General features: G+C 36.5%; 1 protein-coding gene and 1 long non-coding RNA gene across 11 annotated transcripts in view; one reads left to right on the forward strand and one right to left on the reverse strand.

Moving 5' to 3' along the window:
• LOC134541056 (uncharacterized) overlaps positions 1-11,163 on the forward strand; it is a 41,642-nt gene extending 30,479 nt beyond the window's left edge. The window contains exons 2-3 of the long non-coding RNA XR_010076541.1: positions 7,305-7,408; positions 8,975-11,163. This is a non-coding gene — a long non-coding RNA (uncharacterized LOC134541056). The remainder of the gene's footprint in view (positions 1-7,304; positions 7,409-8,974) is intronic.
• Positions 11,164-17,959: 6,796 nt separating this feature from the next.
• Positions 17,960-23,783, reverse strand: part of LOC134541226 (E3 ubiquitin-protein ligase HECTD1) — a 151,499-nt gene continuing 145,675 nt past the window's right edge. For all 10 annotated transcript variants that reach the window (XM_063384483.1, XM_063384490.1, XM_063384486.1 and 7 more), the window contains 2 exons: positions 21,112-21,353; positions 17,960-19,337 (listed from right to left, as the gene is read on the reverse strand). In XM_063384483.1, the coding sequence (XP_063240553.1) occupies positions 19,055-19,337; positions 21,112-21,353 (525 nt within the window). In that variant the 3' untranslated portion in view covers positions 17,960-19,054. The remainder of the gene's footprint in view (positions 19,338-21,111; positions 21,354-23,783) is intronic.

Genomic DNA, 23,783 nt, shown 5'->3' on the forward strand with positions numbered 1-23,783 from the left:
GACGTCACAAGATGGCTGCCTCCAGCAGACGAAAACAAGATGGCAGCCACCAGCAGACGAAAACAAGATGGCGGCCACCAGCAGACGAAACAAGATGGTGGTTGATGTTTACATCGAATTTCAAAAGTTCGAAAAAAAAAATTCGAATCCAAGATGGCGGCCGTGACGAAATGTGCAACAGTGACGTCACGATTCGAAGTTGGTGGAAATTTCTAGAAATACAAAATGGCGGATGGATTAGCATGGATTAGCATATGGATTAGCATGGATTAGCATATGGATTAGCATGGATTAACATATGGATTAGTATGGATTAGCATACAGATTAGCATAGATTAGCATATGGATTAGCATAGATTGGCATAGATTGGCATAGATTAGCATAGATTGGCATAGATTAGCAAGGTCAAAGGTCAAAGGTCAAGGTCAAAGGTCATGATGACGTCATCCAAGATGGCCGCCGATGACGTCATCCAAGATGGCCGCCGATGACGTCATCCAAGATGGCGGGCTCCTGGCTCCTCCGCCTGTGCTTGAACCCCCTATTTCCAACTACTTACGATGTTCTTTTATTTTATTTTTATTATTATACAGAGCGAGTTTGAATTAGATCGACATTTACTTTGTCTGCAGATTTACCAGGTAACAATAAGTTGAAAACATACGATAAACGCATTTAAAAGGTGTAGCTTTACCGGACATTTTTTTGAAAATAATAAAGAAACTCTTAATGATGATACGCCAAGCGTCTGAGTAATGTCTTAATTGAACAAAGTTCTACAAACACTACGTCAACCTAATTTCTTTTAAATTTTGATGGTTTTTAAAGGATGATTACTAATCTACACGTCAATAATAACGAAAAAGGTTGTCTTGTTATACTACCCTATACCCAGCCATTTCCGCAAGAAACTAGAAATTTTTTTAGAACGAAATACTTCGACGTCTGCAAGTATACAACACTCACGACACGTTGTTTGAAACAGTTTCCTTAAATCAGGGGCACTGATAGGTAAGTGATGTACACGCATAGAAGAAAACATTCGACTAACAATTAAATTATATTATAATTAAATTAAATAACTGCATACGTAACATAAACGCGAATGCCGAACAAATCATATGGGTCTTCAAACACCACAGAAGAAAAAATAAATGTAGTCGGACTTTTATTTGTGAAGAAATATCTTGTTCATTAAAGGATGTGTGTAGAACTTTGTTCAATTAGACATTACCCAGACGATTGGAGATTTATCATTAATAGTTTCTTCATTATTTTCGAAAAAAAAAAAAGTCCTCTACCGCTGCATCTTTACAGGCGTATAGGTACCAGTCTCGGCAAGAACTTAAGACCATAGTTCGTATGTATGTTTTCAATTTATTTTTACATGTTGAACATGCAGTTGAAGTTTGTTGGTCGAATTCCGACCCCGCCTGTATACATCGTGTATACACTGGTTAAACTTCACGCAGTGACAGAAAATAACTTTTAAAAATGAGTTATTGACAGTTTATTTTGTATTCGTGGTATATATGAATTTCCAGAAGAAGCCCGTGGTAAAAATATGTTTTCTACGGTTTTCCCAATTTTAAGTTATGGGTTGGTGACGTCTTGCATGTTTTGACGTGATAACGTCTTATAAATCGATTAACGCCGGCTGCACGCACGAAAAAGCATGACTCATTGTCACGTTCCGCCTGAGCCGAGCGTGCAAGAACCGGCCGACCACCGTGCGAGAAAATCTTCTATAATATGGAACAGGTTAAGGCGGGCTTTTTAACTAATTGTTCGTGATTATATTTAAACAAATTATTTAAATTAAATTTGCAAAAACTGTAAATAATATTTGAAAATTAAAAAGTATGCAATTTTTCTTATGACGTTATCACGTGAAATTATCGTCCGTAAACCGACTTTTAAGACAACTTTATATATATATATATATATATATATATATATATATATATATATATATATATAAACGACTGTGACTTTTTTGTTGTGTGTTGTGTTCTTTGCATAGTTTATGAATCCAACCTAAAGGCTGGATAACGCAATAACGAGTGAATAGCCGCTGAAGATAAACGTGGAGGTTCTTGCCATGGTGGTAAAAAAATTTGGGAGTTTTTGTGTGTAATATTTGCTACGTCGATACGTGAAGTCAAAATTTCCATCTGGGTAGCAAAAATAAATTTTTTCGTTATAATTTAATTTAACGCCTATTCCTTGTAACCAGCCATGTCACGTGAAGAAACAATTGCCGTGAGTTCTTCACAAAAATAAAATCAGAGCCAGTTTTTCAGTACTCCCCAGAGATGTGTAACATCTAACCTCAATAACGAGCAAATTCACGTGTTCTCGTGTTGCAAATACACTTGTAATGCTAATCTCGAACACGAAATTCAACGTCGAATTCTTTAAAAAAAAAATGCCGAGCGTGATAAATACACGCAAACTGTTTTTCAACTACGTTTCTGGACGCGAGTCACACGTAGTTTCCGCGCCCGCCGCTAGAATTCGCTCCCGGAGCAGCCACGTCGACTCTTTTGAATCATTTGATTTGCAGACCGAAATTTTAAACTGTATAATGAAACGGCTCCGATAAAAGCGAAAAAAAAAAAAAAAAAAATTAAAACTACTAAATCCTGGACTTGAATTTCGACAGTAAATTTTATTAAAATACTGCCCAGATTGTTAGAATTAATTTATTAGTTAAAGAGTGTAAAGTTTTATTTTGGCTTTATTAAATTTGGTTCGCGCCATCTACCGCAGATGTTTACACACCGTGATTACACATTTCCGTTGCATGCGACTTCCGTTTCATTCGCGATATTACTCCTACCACACATGCCATATACCGAGTACATAAGATGTCACACACAAAAAAAATTCTATTAATGATTTTATGGAAGCAAAACTATGCTAAAGATGTATTATAATTATTATATGATGTACATTATTTGTTTTTTTATTATTATTTTTGTTTATGTGTATATAATTGTACTTAAATGTGTATTCATAATTATTAATATTCTTGACGAGTCCTATACTACATGTACAATATAATTGTATATTTTTGTAGTCGACTTCGACAATAAAACTACAATACTACTATTCTATACTATACTATACTTCCCAAATTTGAAAACAACCTCTCTTACTGACAATATCATAAATTCATTTTTTTTCCAATATGTTCTGACGTCATCCGAGCGTAATTTTCCATGGTCTGGTTCCTATTCTCTCTCCCCCCCCCCCCCCCTTTTTCCTGCTTTATACAGCGAATAATGTCGCCGTTTCGTAGAGCTTATGTTTCTTTGATGATCGTGTTTTCTCTCTCCAGGGACTTGTTTGCGATCTGAGTAAACCAACAAACAGAACCGGTGCGATCGTATCATAACATTTTTATTTCATGAGATGTTTGGGCAGGAAAAAAAAAAAATTGGTTGTCTGTAAAGTCGGTTTACGGACGGTAGTTTAACGTGACGTCATAACAAAACATTGATGAAATAATTGCATACTTTATGAATAAAATTGAATCGTTTTTATTTTAATAATAAAAGAATAAATACTTGAAATTATACTAGTAATCAGATTTTTAAAATGCAAGAATAATTAACCTTTATTGCCGAAATTGTTGTTGTAATAAGCAATGAAAACCACATTAACTTTCACTTCACTTTATAAACAGTCGAGTGGAAGAGAGATAGATACAGCGCAAGCCTACGTTGAGCGTAACGGGACACAGCGTTACGGAACAATGTGCGTAACGGGACACTTTTTCGTGCGTGCAGCCGGCGTTCATCGATTTATTAGACGTTGTCACGTCAAAAAGGTTTACGTAACGTTTTAGATATTTTTTTGTTCCGTGGACAGGGGTGAGTGACCCTTCGTAAAGAATTGCATTGATTGGTTGTTTGATAAAAGATTTAAGAGGGAAGAGAACAGCCGAAAGACGCCATATTGTTCACAGATTTTTGGCCGTAACGTTTTGCGATCGTTTTATGTGCAAAATTAGGTTTTGTTAAAGCATAGATAGGATATGATTTTAATGGAGTGCCTGAAGTAGTGACTGGCTGATTTATACAAATAATTTCCCCTGCCAAGTCATTGGTGTTTATTATCTAATTCAATATTTTAAGAACGACTACAGCTGTAATTAAACTGTCAAATAGACTCATGCTGCTGTGGGCTTAGTAGCTCTCTTGATTTGTTATCTCTGCCTCAAAGGTGAAGAATATCCAATATTAAAAGATAACATAGTGATGGAACCAAAATGGCGTATTTCTGTTCCTATTAACGATCTGGCCAATACGCGGGCCTCTGTGACGTTGTGTAATGCTATCTATAGAGACCTGCAAAATTCGCGGGTTCAATGACCTCCAGGATAGACTCTACTACACTCTACACACTCGGGCAAATGCCACCTGTTCATTGGCTGCTGACTTGTGAGTCGTCACGACTGGGTGGCCTGTGATTCGACACTTCTATGAGTGAGGGTCTCTAATTGGCCCTCAGTCCTCCAGATTAACAGTGAACCAATGGTAGAAGCAGCGCTAAGGTATAATTATTTGAATTGTAGCATATCACGAAATGAATCTGCGAATTTTGCAGGTCTCTAGCTATCGACCCCTTACCCTAGGAAAGGAAAGACAATTTCATTTAGAGGGGAGGGGGATTGAAACTTTTTGCCTGCTATTAGCTTTCAAATCATTTCCTTTTGTTGCTGAGAATGATAGATTTTTTTCGAGTTTTTAGTATTTCGGTGTTTCGGGGGGAGGGGGGGGGGGTTGATATATCCTCCCTGCTTGAGTACCCATCATATATCTTTATCAGGAACTTAATATTGAAAGCGCACTCGAGTTGAGACACGTACTGAGGCTTCAAATCGAGATACGCGAGGCATTCGAGAAGGGCGAATCGGTTTGATCAGTTTAGTTCACCCTTGCGAGAGCGGATGAAAGAACTGGCGCAAACAAGTTGACGTGACGTATTATACCTGGCGGATGGTGGGGGGGGGGGGGGGGGGGGGGAGAGAAAAAGGATCAGAAGTGAAAACGGAAGTTGGCCGGGTCGAAGGTGGGGGTGGGGGGGGGGGGGGGGGGGGAGCATAACGAGAACGCCAAGGAGAAAATAAAAGGAAGGACCGCACAAATCCATTAAAGGTAGTTTCTGTTCTCCTTCCGTGTCTGTATATTCCTTGTCTACATTCATTACCCGTTGCTTAGGGTGGCGCGAAGCCCGAAGTTGATGAGGAGGGTTTGGGGGGAAATAAGATTGCCGCTCGGACCACGGAATATAAGGAGGGACGGAAAAGTTTGGCCCAGTAATTCGATTAGTTGTTATTAAATGATTGACGTTCGTGTTAGTGCGCTCGCTTCTTAACGCGGTTACGTCAGAGCAGTTACGCCACAAGGGAGTTGGAAGGCTCGACCGAAACCCCTTTTTCTTCAGGGAAGAAATAAAGTACTGGCAGGCCGAATGAGGGAGGGGTTTTTCAACCCTCGGCTAGCATTCCATCGTCCAGGAAAATCCTCTGTGTAATGGCCCGTCTACAATAGCAATGTCCTAAACTGTGTCCGAAGGACACTCGTCGCTGATTGGTCCACGTGACCCTCTGACGTCATGCGTCAAGTGGGCGAAGGTCCGAACCTACCTGGTCCGAAGACATTCGTCAATTTCATTTTTTTGTCCCAACCTGTGTACTTCGGACACGGAAAAAGAACAGAACACTCGCGATATTTGAGTTTCCGGTTCCCGTTTGAAAACGTAGTGTTTGTTTTTGTTATTGAAGGAAATTGAAGGTGTTGTTAGTCACTTATAACTTACATAACTTTCATAAGTTCAATCTCAAACTACAAAACAATAAACAAAAACATTTGGTTTGGCACATATACTGCGCTCTGGTGACAACTTTAGAAATCAATACATTCGGACATCGCAATTGTGGACAGGGCAGTTTTCGGTGAGACAATGTGACGTCACTCACATTCGGATAAGGGCACGGACCACGCATAAGTTCGGACTATTGTAAACGGGCTCTAAACAGGATGTCTACCAGTGGCTCTGTCCTTTCACATGACCATTCCTGGAACTGGGGGGAAGGGGGGGGGGGAAGTCTCCTAATGTGTACGAAAGTGACTGAATACTTTAAAGGATGATCCGCCAATTTTTGTTGTCACATTTCCGTTCGCCGAATTCTGTTCCAAAATTACTCCTACAAAATGTTGTATACCGAGAGCTAAGATGGTTGGACATTAGAAAAAAAAATATTCTCAGTACTTGCCAGAGATGTGTAACATCTAACCTTGGGTAACGAGCAAATTCATGTGTTCTCATGTTGCAAATACACTTATGATACGAAACGGGGACAGAAAATTGAATGTGGATTTCTTTAAAATAATGCCGCGCGTGATGAATATACACGCAAATTTTGTTTGCAAGTACATTTCTTGACGCGACACACTGTAGTTTCTGCATCTGTTGTTAGAATTCGTTGCCAGGGCAACTATGTTGACGTTTGAATCATTTGATTAGCGGATAGGAATTTGAAACTATATAATGAAAAGCGAAGAGCTGAATTATTCATGTAAATGGACTTTATATTGCTAGTTGCATTTGGATTGTTAGCAAAATAGCCTTTAAAAATAACATTTCTGCTAGAAACTACTTCTAACAAAATACGTGTACCTGCAGCATTTATTTTAATAGAAAAAAATGTGCAGGTAGGTGGGTCTGCCCTCTAGCCCTTTCTGGGAAGCAGATTGGAGCAGATTTTAAATTTTAAACTAAAAAAAAAGTGTCACATTAAATGAACTCACCTTTTCTGGACAATAAAAGCAAATTTTTCAAACTGTGGCTTTTCCGTGTTAGCAAAAATTCACAAAGTGGAATATTCTTGACCTAATGTTCCCTGATTATCCTGCAAAATTGTTTTTGGTATTTTAAATATCACCTAACATTGCCCAACTTTTTACTTTATTTAACATATAGCTAACCTAGGCAACGTTCTAATGGTAAACTACTTATTACAACGTGGTTTTACAGAATCATCGAGAACAATAAGAGTAACTCAAAAGTACCAGCTCATAACTCTTTTTTTTTTTAATTTTATGGAAATGTTGCAACTAACAAATTTGTAACAAAAATTTATATCATAAAATTACTCTTTTTTTATTATTATTATTTTTAATTTTATCAGCCTTTTAACACTGCATCTAGGCATGTTTCGATGTGCTTCAGAATGCATTGCAGTGTGTCAGATGTAACATTTGTCTACAGAAATTTTTTTTTTGTTTGACAGTTGTGTAGTGATGCATGCCGTTCGCTGGCGTGGAACAACGTGCTCCCATCTAGTCCATTGTGAAAACTTTCATCGTGACTTCAGTGCAGGATAGTTGGACACAGGTAATGTATGAAATAACATTTTACTATATAACTGTCGTTAACTGGCCGATGAAAAAAAAAAAAATTGTAAAACAAAATCTATTGAACCAATTTACCTAAATTTTCATGTATTTTTGGGTGCTAAAACCATATTTGGTATACTTTTATTTTAATCACCAACGGTTCACTCCCAATAAGACATAAATTATGTATTTTAAAAAAAATAGGGAAAATTAAAAATGAAAAATTGAAAAATCAGTTATTTTTATTAAGTTATAATTACCACTTACAATGATATTAAATAATGCAAATATTAGGTGCTTATTTTTTTTGTATTTTCTCTCCCTCTTCTCGGTTAAATTTCTTGCATAGCTTTTTCTTCGATGTGATGCATTTTGTTGTTCTCTGTGAAATGACCAACAGTAATCACCCATTATCTTCGTAGCCCAACATCCCTGGTATCGTTTCTCCGTCTCTTTTATGTCCTGATGAAGCTGTTCCCCTTGATCTTCACTCACATTACCTCAGTTTACAGGGGAAAAAATTAAGATGATTATGCAAGAATTGGACTTTTAAGGCTCATCAGACAACCAAGAGTTTTGAACTTTCATCATATTAGCCACAATAAATTTATAGTTAGGGGCTTTTCACATTGCAGCATTTCTTTCATACAGTTGTAGACCACTTTTGCTCTCTCTAGTACCGTGTGGAACAACACACAATAATGATCAATATTTTGTAATTTGTTTCTTTGTTGCAAGCATATCAAGAGATTAACATAAGATTTACATCAGGTGCTTGGGCGGGCCATTTAAATAAACTACCAATGTTTTAATCCTCATTGTAACTGCTAGTTTTGGTTGCCATGAATGTGTTATTTAAAAAAACCATTTGATGTATGACTAAACAAAAGGATATAAAGTAATACAATTTTAAAAATATTACAGTGTGTGTGTCCACAATGTTGTTTTTATTATTTTTTTTAGCAACGATGCTGCCAGTACTAACTTCTTTGATGCTCCCAGTGATAAAACCTTGGTAGATAGAATTGTATCCCCTTTCATACTTTTGGTGGCAATATGCTGGGTAGAAACTGGAAAGGTATCCTTTCCAATTTATTAAAATGTTTCGGTTTTAATGCAAATGGTATTTTTAAGCTATACTAACCCAACCAATCGTCCACAATATTTTAAAGTATTTTATTTTATATTGCTTATGATCTTAACCAATGAATCGTTACTTACGACATGATACAAAACTACTTCAAATGGAATGTAAAAAAAAAAAAACTTAATTCTTAAGTTATGACTTTGATTGGACTATGAAAGAGCAACATTTTGAAAGGATACCTTTCCAGTTTATTTTCTGCTGTGTCATTGTACAGTAAATCCTGATAGTTACCCTTTCTGAGGGGATACCTTTTTCAGTGCGTATTTGCATTAAAACTGAAACTTTAAGAAATCGGAAAGGGCACCTTTCCAGTTTCTACCCAGCTACACTACCGCCACCAAAAGTATGAGAGGTACCCTTTCCAAGGGGATACAATTCAGCCCCGCTTACACACTCATGGTACGGCTATGTCCATAGAATGAAAGAAGAGAGGCTGTCTAGGAAGACGATGGAATTGGGAGTACACAGGAACAAGGCCCCCAAGGAAGACAAGGAGGAGGTTGGAAGAGCAGAAGAGAGAGGAGAAGATTGGTGCAGCGACAGAGGAAGTCGGAGGTATTTTACTTCGCTGACCCGGCAACAGGCTGGAGGCAGTTGATGTTTATGATTATCATGTTACACACTTGTTTCAGTAAACTGATGCAGTCTTGCAGATTAAGAAAATGAGACTTGTAAAAATTTTCTCCAGGTATTTAACTTGACAGGTTTCTTCATCTAGTCTGGTAAAGCAAATTCTCTCACACACTTAAAAGACATAACTGCTGGTCCACTCTGTATTTTTTTTTTTATGTATTAATACTTTCTTCCTTGTTATATTTGAGTGGTCAGACTAGAAAAAAATTAAATAAACAGAGACAAATTTTGTGTTGCAGTTTATCAACATCCTATCTGTAATTGGGCAGAAATTCAGAATTATTGGTGTGTGATTATGCACTTTTTAGAGACTGATGAAGTTGTGAGTTTTTTGGTTTTGTTTTTTTAACAACGTATATTTTGATTTCTCTTGAACTTATGTTAAATTTTTTGTGAGGTTTGATCTATATTTAAAACAATTTATCTAGCTGCATGCTAGTGCCAAATTACATAATACCAAAATAAAGGGTCCGTAAATATGGCACTTTCTTATCATGATTTATAACTTTGTGATTAACAAATTTTAATAATTTGTAAAGACAATCAAATTAAAGTTATAAATATTAGTATACGCAATATCAGAAGATAATTTTAAGCAATAATAAAATATGTAATTTTTGTACTGTACTACTATTACAACATATACCCAAGTTGAAATTACCTGCAAGGTAAAATATCTTTATTTTGAATTACTATATATGTACTTTCTAAGATGTTTCTCCATCGTACATTATGGCATAAGTATTATTTTAGTTGAAAAAGACATAGTGACATAATTTTGTGATATTTGTACAAACATTTCACGTTATTTTCCAGGGGGCAAAAATACTTTGTTTTACATGATAAGAAAAATATTTTGTACTAAATAATCTGCTTAGCACTATATGTAACTCCTATGTAATTTCTAGGGGCTGTGAAAACATTTTGTATTAAGGTAATGAAGTTTAATTGAAGTACTTATTTTTGAGTAAAGTGGTTTCTTAAATTGAAATGTACAAAATTTAAAATTCATAGTAGTTAAATGCATTCTGTGTATGTATTGCCTGCTGGAAAATCATTCAGTCTGTCTCGCAGCCTTGCATTTAGAATGTTACACAGTATCACATATTGTTTAAATTATTATTGTTTGTTAGTTTTTCATATTTGGTTTAATTTTTAAATTATGTTTGAATTGTTTATTTTGTTGTTTAAATTGATTACAGTGTTTTATCACACAGTTATTTTAGGATGTCAAAATTTGGAGAAAAAATTCTCACATAAACATTGCATGATGTTTTTGGTCCTGCTGTTAGATTCTTGATGCTTTGTCTAGGTTGTAAACATGACAGGATAAAGCAGCGTTGAACAGCATTCGGTTTTCAAGTGGCTGTCGAACAATTTGATAGTTATAATGGGAAAATATAGTATTACAATTAAAATGAACCGGTACAATATGAATTTCTATCTGATATGGTCAATATTTTTTTAGTCTTGCCCTTTGCCCAATATATGTTACTTTTACTGTGTACAATGTTGCCCAAGATGTTTTCTTTCCCATATAAAATTATATTTAGTTATGTTTTCCAGCCTGTGTTAGGGTTACAGTTTTTTCCCCCCTCTATTTAAAGTTGAACTAAATAGGGGTTTGTTGCATGACTTGCTTTTTAATTAAATGTACTATACATGCAATGTGTTTTGTTATTATGAAAAACTTTTCAATTGTGATGTTAATAAATTATGTGATAAAACACTATGGTTAAGAGTAATGGTACATTTCTAACAAGTGTTGACTGCCAAGCATCTAATGTTTGTATTCATGAATTATTTTAGACTTGGTGTCCTATGAGTAGATGATAAATTAAGGCTTTAGAATTCTTATATGACAATGAACATGTTCACAGAACCATTGGATTTTTTAAATCTTGTAACATATTCCTTGTTAATAATTTATGTTCACTAAATAAATATATAAAAATTTTGTTTTGAACAGGAAAGTCGTTTTGTCTTATTTATACCCTGGTTAAGGAAATTCTATTTTATGAAACTAGGAATGAAAAATTTTGATGTTGGACTTAGGGCAATATTTTAGGTGCAATTTAAGGACTTTAGTATGTATTTCTGTGGAATTTAAAGGAAAATGTGGACAAACTGAAGGTATTTTAAGGTTATTGAAATGAATTTCTGTGTAATTATGGAACATTTGAATAAAGTGACTATTAATATTATTAAAAAAAAAATGTTGTAAATATTATACTGTTATTTCATCTTTATGTGAATTTCTTCAACAGAAGATTAATTGTGAATCAACTGTATGTTTCATAACATTTTTAGACCCAGCACATTGCCTAGTGGCAACAAAAAATGTAAGTTAGTAGTCAAGTGAGTTTCAAAATTCAAATGACATAAAATAAATAATTGAAAAAATACTTGTAATATTTTATACTTTTATGTGATATAATAAATTTAAGCCAAAAAATGCTGAATAGGACAAATATAGCATTACAATTTGAACAAAAATACTGCAAACAGCACAAAATTTACAAATATGTCCTCAAAAATGCCTTTAAAAAAATCACCCTAAGTCCAACATCAAAAAAATTGTTTCCTAGTTTTATATTGAAATAATTTACAAACATGGTAATAAAAAATCTGACATGTTCAAGTTAAAACAGTTTATTTGAACCAGCAAAATACATAATCATATTTTGTTACTGTCAGTAATTAACACTTAGCATCTTGCTTGAGAAAAGATTATACATTTGTTGGCATTAACCAGTTTTCGAAGGATATTAAGTTGGAACTCCTAACTTGTTTTTACTTCAAGCTCAATACTTTCACAAATTTTTTTTTAGTTTCCAATTAACATGTGAAAGTTTTGCTCATTAAGTAAAAATTTGTTAGGAGTTCCAAATTAATGTCCTCGGAAACTGCTTTATCAGTGGTATCACAGCTGTAACACATGACAAGTGTATAATTACAATAGCACCCTGTTACAATATTCCTGCATATTTTTCCTTCTATCATATTATTGAAGTCCCTGACATTTTTCCCACAGGGACAATGTATTCATTTCATTTCACAAATGGTTCATTTCCTGCTTCATTACTGTCCAAAATATAACAAATTCAAAACTAAAAAGTTTTAAAAACCTAACTATGCCTACAGACAAGTTTAACTTGTTAAAAGGTTTACTTTACACACATTTTTTGTTTAAAACCATTTTCATAGATGGGGAATTTAAATTACAGTAGTACCGTATACAAAAATAAAATGTACCTATGTATGCCATACCTACACATAAGTGTAGACATACGTCTTACTGTATCAACAGTACAAAACATTCTCAGTTAGGTATGTTGGCAAGCTTGCTTGGGAAAAAAAAAGTTCCTTGCCATTTCAGTTTTTTTTATCAGATGTACATACTTATTTCCTACTTATGCTTTTACCTTGTACCCCCCTTGAAAAGATTTGTAATAGGGTTTTAGTGTGTTAAATAGCATGACATTTTACAGTTAGAAAAAAAAATTTTTAGAGTAAAAAACAGCCAGAACATAGGTTAACACTATCACACGTTTCAGCTTGTCACATGCAACATTAAGTCAGTTATAGGCCTGGCCATTGCTACTTACAAACATACACACGGGCATATTATTCAGTTTCATCAGTAATATAGAGGCAAGAAATTATGGCTTCATATTTATAGTTATTTGTCTTTGTCATTTCGATTTTTATGAATGTTGTACATAATGTCACTAGTAATGTGCATTAATATATAAAATAACTCAAATTATTACATATAACATTTCATTTATGGAGAAAAAAAAGTAACTTTGTTATTTGAGCTAACAAATTAACATTGGACAATATCAAATTTAAATTTTACATTTTATCACAATCCCACTAATATTATAAATGTGAAAGTTTGGATGGATTGATGTTTGTTACTCAATCACGCCAGAAAGGCTGAACGGATCTGGATGAAATTTGGCCTTCATTTGTGTGGTATCAATAATGTATTGTTTTTATTTCATTGCATTTTGTGTTGATCACTATTCACCATATAATCTTGCCCCTAGTAGTACACAACCACTCGTCCTACCAATGGAAGAACAGCTCATAACTTGCTAGAGACCAGTCAGTTATACATAAAAACTTAAAAACATTATATTCTCTTCACTGAACACTGCATTTTCTGGAACACGGGCTTGACACAGTTGGCTGAATGTTTGCACGCGCCCGTTCCGATGCAAAGGCCGCTCTGCAACAACGAAAAAAAAATCATTAATACTAGTTAGTTGTAAGGTGCCCATTGAAAATTATGATGAATTTAACAAACACTAATTTAATATACATGGAATATTTAATCAAATTGTTTTCATTTGTTTTTACACTGCATGTTAATTCAGTTCTGGTTATTCAGTATTTATTCAGACTTCGCTTCACATTTAAAAAAAGACCTTCGGACATGCCTACCGATTTATACTGTATTTAACCCAAGATTTTAAAAATGTTTCGAGAAAGTGTTGTAGTAAGTAATCTGCATTTATTAAACATTTTATAAGTTATATTTAAAGTTATGGTCATTGATTTGTGTTCTTGCATTATATTTCTAAAGTAAAATATTTTGGCTTCATCCAACACACTAGTAATAACATTTAGGCAGTATCGGTAATGGAATCTGCAGTATCGGTAAGTTAGTATCGGTAGTATGGGAAAAGGCTCAGAATCTGTATTGACTCAGCACTACCCAATACCATACATATTTTAAAGCTGGCTAACCGAAGTACCAGCTTCCAGTTTATTTAACACCTGCAGTTTTTGTTCAATTGTTAAAACAACTTGTTTACGTTTGGAAGTAGACATCTTGCACGCACGACTGATGAAACTCAACACTGACTGCGACTGTACAGCCGACAAGACAGCACTGCGCCAGCCAGATGACTCACGGGAGAGGGGTAGGAATCGGAGCGCGTTAACAAAACAGGTGCAGACCTTTTATTATCTCTGTCATCCAACAGCATTGCCACACCGCGCGCCACAGCAGTCTGCGCGACCGAAAAGTTACTATCTGTTTAAAATTATTCTTTCTTAAAAAAAACCCGCCGGTTAAGCCGCAAATCGGATAATCCGTCGTCGGATAATCGGGAGTTGACTGTACTTGCAAATATCACATTTCTGGAGACTTGCATTGTGATTGTTTACAAAAAAAGCATTGAATCTGTTTTTGTGACGGTTATCAGATCTGTTAAAGAAATTTATTGGTACTGGTTTTTGACGTGATAACGTCTTACAAGTAAATCGAACGCCGGCTGCACGCACGAAAAATTGTCACGTTCCGCCTGAGCAGAGCGTGCAAGAACCGGCCAACCACCGCTGCGAAAAAATCTTCTATAATATCGGACAGGTTAAGGCGGGCTTTTTAACTAATCGTTCGTGATTATATTTAAACAAATTATTTAAGTTAAATTTGCAAAAAAAACTGTAAATAATATTTGAAAATAAAAAAAGTATGCAATTTTTTATTCAGTGTTTTCTCGTGACTATATCGTGCGTAAGCTCACCTGATGCTCCTCTTCCAGTCCTTGCTGGAGGCGCGGCCGCACAGGGCCTCGAACTCGCTGGGCGTGTACCAGTGGTCCACCAGCTTGATGCAGCGCCCCCGGCCGCCCGAGCCGAAACGGCACTTGTGGAGCTCCGCGTTCGTGTTCTGCGACAACACACAACTGCACCGGTGCGGGCGAGAGCACGAGACCACAGCCCGTCACGACTGCAACTTACAAAGACGCACCCAAAATCGCACGAGAATGTGAAATTACACAATATCAGTAGAGACAAGATTTTATGGTTCTATTTTTAGCCCAAATTTGTTTTTTCAAACAGAAGAATTCGGTGTTATTGTTTTTGTTTTATTGTCCGGAAAAGACATTTCTTTAATTTTAAAATTTAAAAGATTACCTTTTTACGATTAGAACCGAGTTTAGGTTAAATGCTAACTAACTCCACGATTACCGTGTTTTATCGCATAATCCTCGCACCATCATTTTGGAGCATCAAAATTTGGAAGAAAAAATTTATTTTTTTGTATAAACCTTGCATTATGTCAAGAGTCAGAGCGCTTTGTGTAGGTCAGTGGTTCCCAACCAGTGGTCCGCGAGAGCTAAAATATGGTCCGTGACAGATTTCAAACTTTGAATGAACGCGCGTCGGTGAACAAAAGCGAGCGCGGCGCGCAGGCGACCGGGGGAAGGGCAAGCAACTGACTAAACATTATGGCGCAAGACGGTCAGTCAATCGTACGTTTTCTTTTGTTTTCTCAGCAGTTTTGTGTTAGTGATTCTGTTTAGCTGTTTAGTGGGTCAACAGCTGTAACTCCTGAATATTCTTATGGATATTTCGATAAAATATGAACAGGGTGTAAGTAGGCTACGCATTTTTCTCTGTTAAAACTTTTTTTAGTAAAAACATGCAATTACAAAACAGAATGTGGACGTTAGTTTACGTATGATTCTTGTGTTTGTGTATTACAAATGTTCACAACAGTTAGGTACAGTTAGTTGAAAACCTAATTATATATAAAATAAAGCCTCACACAATAGGAGAAACTCTTGTGAAACCTTGTTTGATCAAAGCCATTGAAAAAGTTTTAGGGTTAGAAGCAAAAAAAAAAAAAATACAAGATATACATACCTTTGTCGAACAACACGGTGAAAGCTAGAATTGAACTCATGTCAAATGATATCAAGGAGCAATTTGTTTCAAGTATTAAAATGTCGCCATTCTTCGCTTTGCAGTGCGATGAATCCACTGGCATTTCTAATTGTGCTCACTTACTTGTTTTTGTCCGCTTTTTAGACGACGACAACATAATCAAAGAAGAACTTGTTTTCTCAGAAACTGGAAATGACATCAAGAGGTATCGACGTCATGAATATAATAACTGGATATTTCCAGATTTATGGCATTATGTGGATAAAGCTAGTCGATTTCTGTACGGATGGTGCTCCTGCGATGTTAGGATCGCATTCCGGTCCAGGAACGTTAATCAAACGGAGGAATCCGTCAACATTAACATCGCATTGTATCCTTCATTGCCAGGCGTTAGCTTCCAAGACTCTTCCTAAATGCCTTAATGATACAATGAAATTGGCCATAAAAGTAGTAAATGTCATTAAAAGCAGTGCCTTAAATTCATGCCTTTTTAAAAAAAAAAAGAGAGAGAGAGATTTAGAGAGAGAGAGATTTAGAGAGAGAGAGAGAGAGAGAGAGAGAGAGAGAGAGAGAGAGAGAGAGAGAGAGAGAGAGAGAGAGAGAGAGAGAGATTTAAAGCCTTATGTTTTCTCCACTAACATTTGCTGATTTCTATGGAAGAAACTTTCTGTTCTTGTTAGTTTGCATCACACAATTCGCTTACTCTTCTAGCCTGGTATCATTGGCACACAGTCAAGTATGTTCAAATAACTATGTTCCAATCATGAACACAGCACAAGAGGACGCAAATTTGAATTTTGGATTTTTTTTTTTGGGGGGGGGGGGGGGGGGGGGGGGGCAATATTGCAAAATTTCCTTTTTTTTTTTTTTGTGACCATACTTCGTGATATTGCCACATCTCCGAGATGTAGCCAAGTAACACGCATTCTGAGATAACTTCCAAATATAACCCAACATTATTAATCCAGTTTATTTCTGAATTATTCTATCAATTAAACCTGCGATTTTTAGCATTTGCCAGCATATCGCATCTAGGAAGGCGTGAAAAAATTGGGGTTTTTGTTTTACAAAACGAACTAGATGATTATTTGTAGGCATTTGTAAATGTAATGATTTAGTTTTTTAAAAATTTAGAATGAACATATTAAGTTTTAAATAAGTTGCATTTAAAATGCTCACTTCACAATAATAGATACTAATTTTGGAAAATTAATACATTCTAAATTTTTCCAGCTCCTAATTATTTGCCACCACATACTATCCTTGCGAAGTCTATCGGCACGCTGCTGCAAAATTGTTCATCTGTTTGACATAATTTACCACTTTGGGGTAGTAATTACTATTAGAGGTGTTTCTTCCTTAATTTGGAACCCAAGATATAGAAATGACACAATTTTTATCATAATTTTAAATCCTACGAAAAACGAATACATCAAATTCCAATTTTGCACAATCTGTTCAACAAACTTTTGTCATTGAAGTTAGTAGGAAAATGTTTTTGGATTACAAACAGACACACCAAAATAAGAAATAAAAATTCATAGGTCGGTTACCTTTAGCCAACACATAAAAACCCTTAGTTTTTTTTTTTTTTTTTCAAAGACTTGCAGGCAGTTAGAAGCAACTGAACTGTATTTTCTTTGTAGGTTGATATTCTTGCAACCAAATATTCTGTTCACAATTTTTTTTTCAGGGAGTGCGATTTCAGGTCTGTCCCTGTTCCTGTGAATAAAAACCTCTGCCTCTATTTGAGTTTGTGCTCATTATTTTGTAGTGTAGTTCTAATTATTGTGTTTAGTTTTGTTAATTGTACTCAAAAAAATACCTGTGACATAAAGAATGATGTAAACCAATTCTGTTCATAAGTCATGAAAATTATTTCACCAGGTAAAAAAACACATTCTAGACACAGTGAAAAAATTACTAATGTTTCAGAAGCTTGAAAAGGTTCGAAAAGAAATATAACGTTGTAATCTAGTTGTTCTAATAGCTTTTTTTAGTGTTTATCATGAAATATCAATGAAGTAATCTAACTGTAACTTATGCGGATTGGATTACTATAAAAAAATGTATATTATAACGTTAATATTTCACAATTTCATTTATTCATCCATCTGAACATGTGGTAACAATGTTGCCTACTTCACAATTCCTTGAGAGAAATCCCCAAAATTACATGACTACCACAGCATACTTGCATTTCAAGCATAATGTCTGTATGTGATAAAATATTTACACTCTTAGTAACTTAAAATGTACAATTAATAATAATTACAAGCTTACATGCACTCAAACACAATACCCACTCATACTGCTAATGTGCAATAAGGCACAAGGAAAGAAAAAAAGCAGCCATTTCAAGTACAAATATTTAAACTTAATGTCTAACAAACAGAAACCACACAATGTATTTTTTTTTGTACCTGTTTCACAGCATTTTGTAAAAACTTAAATTACCTACACTTAACATTTGAAAATTGTAACGTTAAACAGTTAAAGCATTAATACCTATCTGGTCAAGTGGCAAAGATATTACAACTTAAAAAAAAAAAAAAAATTTTAACCTCAAAATTCTTACAGAGCAGCAATATCTTAAAAATTGTTCACTCAACGATCTACAGGTAATAATACTTCTAATTTTCACCGATGATTAACATTAAACACTCTATGGGGGCAAGATCAAAAAAAAAACCTCCAAAAATCTTTGCACAATAGCAAATACAACAAATTCAATTTATTTTTTTTCTTTCTGTGGAACTGAAATCATTTGATCATATATATACTTATTTACATCCAATTTTCCAAAGCATACGACGGTTTCGGCTTGCATCCTTCGCTTTCATTTCCCACCGTGAATACTTCCCGAAAGACGGAGGGAATAAAAAAAAATAAAAAAAAGACCACAAAACAATTGAGCATAGGAAAACAAACATATTTTTTTTTGTTTTCAGTTACAAGAGACACTCCCCCGGATGAAACAAAAAAAAAAATAAAATGAACCATCAAGTGTAGGAGACTTGGCCATGCGCCGAGACTAGGGGTTCGCACATCGATGCAAGTCGAGCCAGCGGATGCGTTTCGCTACAGAGCTGATAGTAACGGGAAGTTACACAGACGGGACTGTCGTCCTATGTACACAGTGTATTGAAGTCACGACGATGGTTCTGAGAGCTCGGCTCAGTTGAGGTGGAACCCCTTCTCGCGGGTGGCCGCCAGGAGCCTCTCTCGCAGCAGCTCCTCCGTGGGGTAGTCGGGCAGCTTGAGGTAGTGCACGCAGGTGTTGACCGAGGGGTAGCTGCCCTCGCCTGCGTCCACCTTGCGCACCACCGTCAGGCGGGGGTACAGGTTCGCCAGCCCGCCGGGCGGCAGCGACGAGCAGCCCGTCGTGAACTGCAGGAACGCCTTGCGCTCCTCGGCCGACATCCCCACCAGCACGCTGACGAACCGCTGGAACCCGGGGCTGCGGGGCAAACGAGCGATCCCTCGTGTTCGTGGGTCAAGCACATCCGCGACATTGAACCCGGCGAAATTTCCGGGTCTCCAGTTGTGACGGCACTTCAGAAACACAAAACTTGATAACCATCACACGTTAGAACAACATTGTGCTCAGAACTGGCACAACGTAAGAAAAAAAAAAAAAATTCTGTCTGGTGTGTTTATTTAAGTTTCGTGTTTCTAAGTTGTGATGCTCCTAAGTTTTGTCTAGGCAGGCTTACTCAACGCAGCCTCGGGGTTCGAAATCACAACACGAACACAATTTAGAAACATCGTTACTTAGAATATCATATCCTATAAATATAATAACTTAGACACGTCCCACGCACACTCACTTCAGCTCATTTCCATGACTTTTCCCAATCCCATGTAAAATTATTCCCTCTCTCACATCTTTACTTTCAGTAATGTTAAAATTTATTTGCAGTTTTTAAATTTCAAATTAGTTCAGTGTCTTAAATAAAAAAAAAAGAAGTATAACTTCTAATGCTTGCGTAAATACACACACTTTTGTTTTGTATGACCCACTGCGCAAACTAGCAGTGGCATATGTCTATAAAATTGTTTCGCATCAATCTTCCTCAGTGCAAGAATCATTCAAAGAACTAAGTAGATGTGTGATAACATTTTTGACTGCAATTAAAATGATCAGCGGTTAAGTTAATTTTGTATAGGGTTACAGGCAGATGCATTTTTTATGAGAACGTCTTGATTACAAAAAGTGTTCAGGTTATTGCGAATGAACTGTAAAAACTAAAATTGTCGAGGTCCTTCGGTGGTCGTGTGCACTAGAATCATCTCGCTCGCTTGATCGAAGCAAGGTCGATGGAATGATTCGGACCCTCGGCGCGACGTGCCACGCGTCCAAGCGGGGCGTGGGAGGTTCCTCGTAATAATTAAATCTATAACCTTATTTTGAATAATTTCAATTTTTTTCAGTATCTGTTATGATGATGCCATTCCAGATAACAGAACCATATTCTAATTTTGATCTTGTAAGTGCTATGTAAAAGAGAGATAAAGTGAGTCTGAGTTGGTTGCATAAGAAGTAATAAATTTTACAAGCGCTAGAGTTCTTCGTGCATAGGAATATATGTAATCGGCATGTTTATGGAAATATAATTTTGAATCAAGAATGATACCGAGATCCTTTGTGCAGTGGGCTTGAGAGATAATGAAATTCGCTAATTTGTGGTGAAATTAAGTCTATTTTAAGACCTTAAAAGAAGAATACACTAGTTTTTTAAAAACAAAACTTATGCGTGTTTGGTAACTGAAAACTTCTATAATATCCCTGAAGTCATCTTTATGATTTCGCGAGAAAATGTCCTGCCCCACCACACACAGGGCCGGTGCAAGGTAAAATGGCGCCCCTAGGCGAAATTGCTACCCCGGCCGGACACCCCAAAAAAAATTTGCCTTGCCTCGAAATACAACACCTAAGCCTGAGATTTTGTCAACAATCAAATGTAAGCAGGCTTGTGTTTTTTTTATTATTTTTTTTATTTTTTTACTTATTGCAAATCATAAAAAAGGTCACCATGGACTTTAAATAATTACCCATATCAATATAAAAATTCCAAACTGTTACAAAAATCCATTTTCATCTAGTTTCAGTAATCGTTACAAACATATTATATCAGTTGTTGTGTGTCGTGCTGCGCCGCCCCCCAGCTACTTGGCGCCCTAGTTCGCCCGCGCGGACGTGCCGGCCCCCGAAGCGGGAGGGAGAGAGTCACCTGTCCCTGGTGTAGCCGAGCTTGGGCTCGGTGTAGCTGAGCAGCTCCTCCCGGGTCCACTGGGGGTCCTGGTCCCCGCACAGCATCACCCGCACCTCCTCCGGGCTGAACGCCCGCAGCTTGTCCAGGGGGAAGACGCGCGAGAAGCCCGCGCCGAACGCCTCCAGCTGCCGCGCGATGCCGCGCTCCAGGCAGAACGACGTCGTCAGGTCGATGTACTCCTCCACGTTGTCCATGCTCACCTGCCGGGGGCACAACGGGACCACACGCTGTTCAACCGCCTGCCTGCCGAGGGTGGTAGCCCCTGCCAGGGCGTCCACGAGGAAAAAAAAAACATTTCGTACCAACTCGGGCGAGAAAAATGTACTAGATTATAATTTGTTATGGTTTTTCAACTACACTAGAGTCCCGTTATAGCGAGGTGTCACGGTTCCGGGTTTGATCCTCGCTATAACCGTGTCCTCGCTATAACCGAATTGGACAAATTTTGGCCCCCAAAAAATAAAAATTAACCGAAAATAGCATAAAAATTGTGTTTAAACCTGTATAATTGGAAAATAACAGGTTATATTAACGAAATCTTAATTTCTGTGAGCAGATGTGTGAATTCTCTTTAAAACGATACCCCATAAGTACGGATGCGATCACCGTTTGCGTCAAAATAACCAGAATACCCTACCACGCCACGTAAGTATAGCATCTCAGCCCGCGGCTGATACAGCATTGTCCTGCTATCTATCGTCGACGCGGGCTGTCTGCTGGCGGCCATGTTGGTTCGGGATGTTGCTAACAGGTGGTGCTAGTGTAGCGCAACCATTTAATTCCTTACAAAAAAGCAGGAGTGCTGCTGCGGCAACGCACGTACGCCTCAAACGTAATAGTCGCTGGAAAACTATACTTTTTTCATTTAAAGAAACCTGTCAACTTTTTTAGAAAATAAATTTGGGATTAAACTCAAACCATCACCACCCCTTTCTCGGACAGATACCCCAACAACTGACCGAAACAAAAGTTACAAGAAAACTGCCCTAGCGATTCGGAAATAAATACGGTAGTGCCGACTAGAGGTGTAAAAGTAACGAAAAAATGTGTAACCGTATGTATTCGTTACTATAACAATTAGTACTCGTTACTATCGTTACGTTTCTCGTTACTTCTGATACCGCATAACATGCTATGTTATGTTGCAGCAACGAATCCAGTCGCATTGCGTACGCGTACAGTATGACGTCGCGTAAATAATAATAAATAGAATATAAACAATTAACAATATTTGATAATTAATAGTTTTTGTTAACCAAGAAACTATTAAATCTCATTAGAGCGGCTTTTTAATATTATCTCTTTTAAGATAACCAAAAAAAAACGTGAAAATACGGGATTATAAAAACATAAAAATACATATTTCTAATTTGTAAAAAATACTTTCTTACGTTGTTTCTGTTCCAATCTCAAACTTTGTCTACACATGGCACAGATAACTAACGGAAGTTTGATAAAAGAAAGAAAGGACGGGATTCTATTTTTAAGCCACGCACTTAGGTGGCGACTGCAAGGCTGAAGAATGTGACAGGCGTCAACGGCAAGATGTCTAGTGGCGAGCGAGAGGGGTGGAGATAAAGCAGACAAATAACAAAAGCGCGCTACAGCGATCACGCCGTAACTTCCTCAAAAATACCTCGTTATAGCCGTGTTCTCGCTATTACCGTGCTCGCTATAACGAGATTCTACTGTATTTAGCAAGTTATCATGACATTGCAATGCTCGAACTTAAATATCACACCACGCACACAAACATACATTCCGTAGTTTTTTTTTTTAAAATAATTACGCTTAATAATAAAACATATTGGAGTAACTGTAATAATATTATATTAAAGAAAAATGTAATAGATAGACACACGGAAATTTCGCGAATCGCGATATCGCGAAATAACACCGCAATTTACCTTAATTCGCGACAAAACACCGAAATCGCACAGCATCAAGAAATAAAACTGATAATAATGAATTAGACCACCCATGCAAGACCGCTAAAAACAAGTAAACACGACGTTGATGGCACATCGCCATTTTTCTAAGTTCCAACATGGCCGCTTTGTAGTAATGAAAGTAAATAATGATTTACAGTATTCCCGTCACGTAATCATGACAATTTGAAACGAAAGCAGTAATTGCAATCATAAACTAATTAAAAAGAGAAAAATGTACCTGAGCATCAACACAAAGTTAATAAAAAATACCGGCGATGTTTTCAACACAATATAGCTGCCATGATTTTCAACCCACTTCTTTGCTGCAAACTGTCGCCTTACAGCTGTATTTACACATTAATCTTGTAGGGAAATATAAATTTTTAATTCTTCCTTTCATGTTAAACAGTTAACAACCTCATGATTTCAACTACGTTTGACTGGCTTGGAAACCTACTCGTTAGAGCTGTAGCAAACCGTATGTATTCGGTACTGACTGAGTAACGGGTGCGCCATCTAGTTTCTAGTAACGAAACGTTACACACGGCTGGATTTCGTTACTCGCATTTTTCGTATGGTTTACGCATACGCGCGCATATTCGATGAATTTACGTTACAAAGAACGATGTTTGTTTAATAAGTAAAGTATAATATGGAAATTTGTCGTCCAAGTTTTTTACTGTTTATAAGAAAGTATTT

The sequence above is a fragment of the Bacillus rossius genome, chromosome 18 (assembly GCF_032445375.1).
Source record: "Bacillus rossius redtenbacheri isolate Brsri chromosome 18, Brsri_v3, whole genome shotgun sequence".
NCBI lineage: Eukaryota > Metazoa > Arthropoda > Insecta > Phasmatodea > Bacillidae > Bacillus > Bacillus rossius.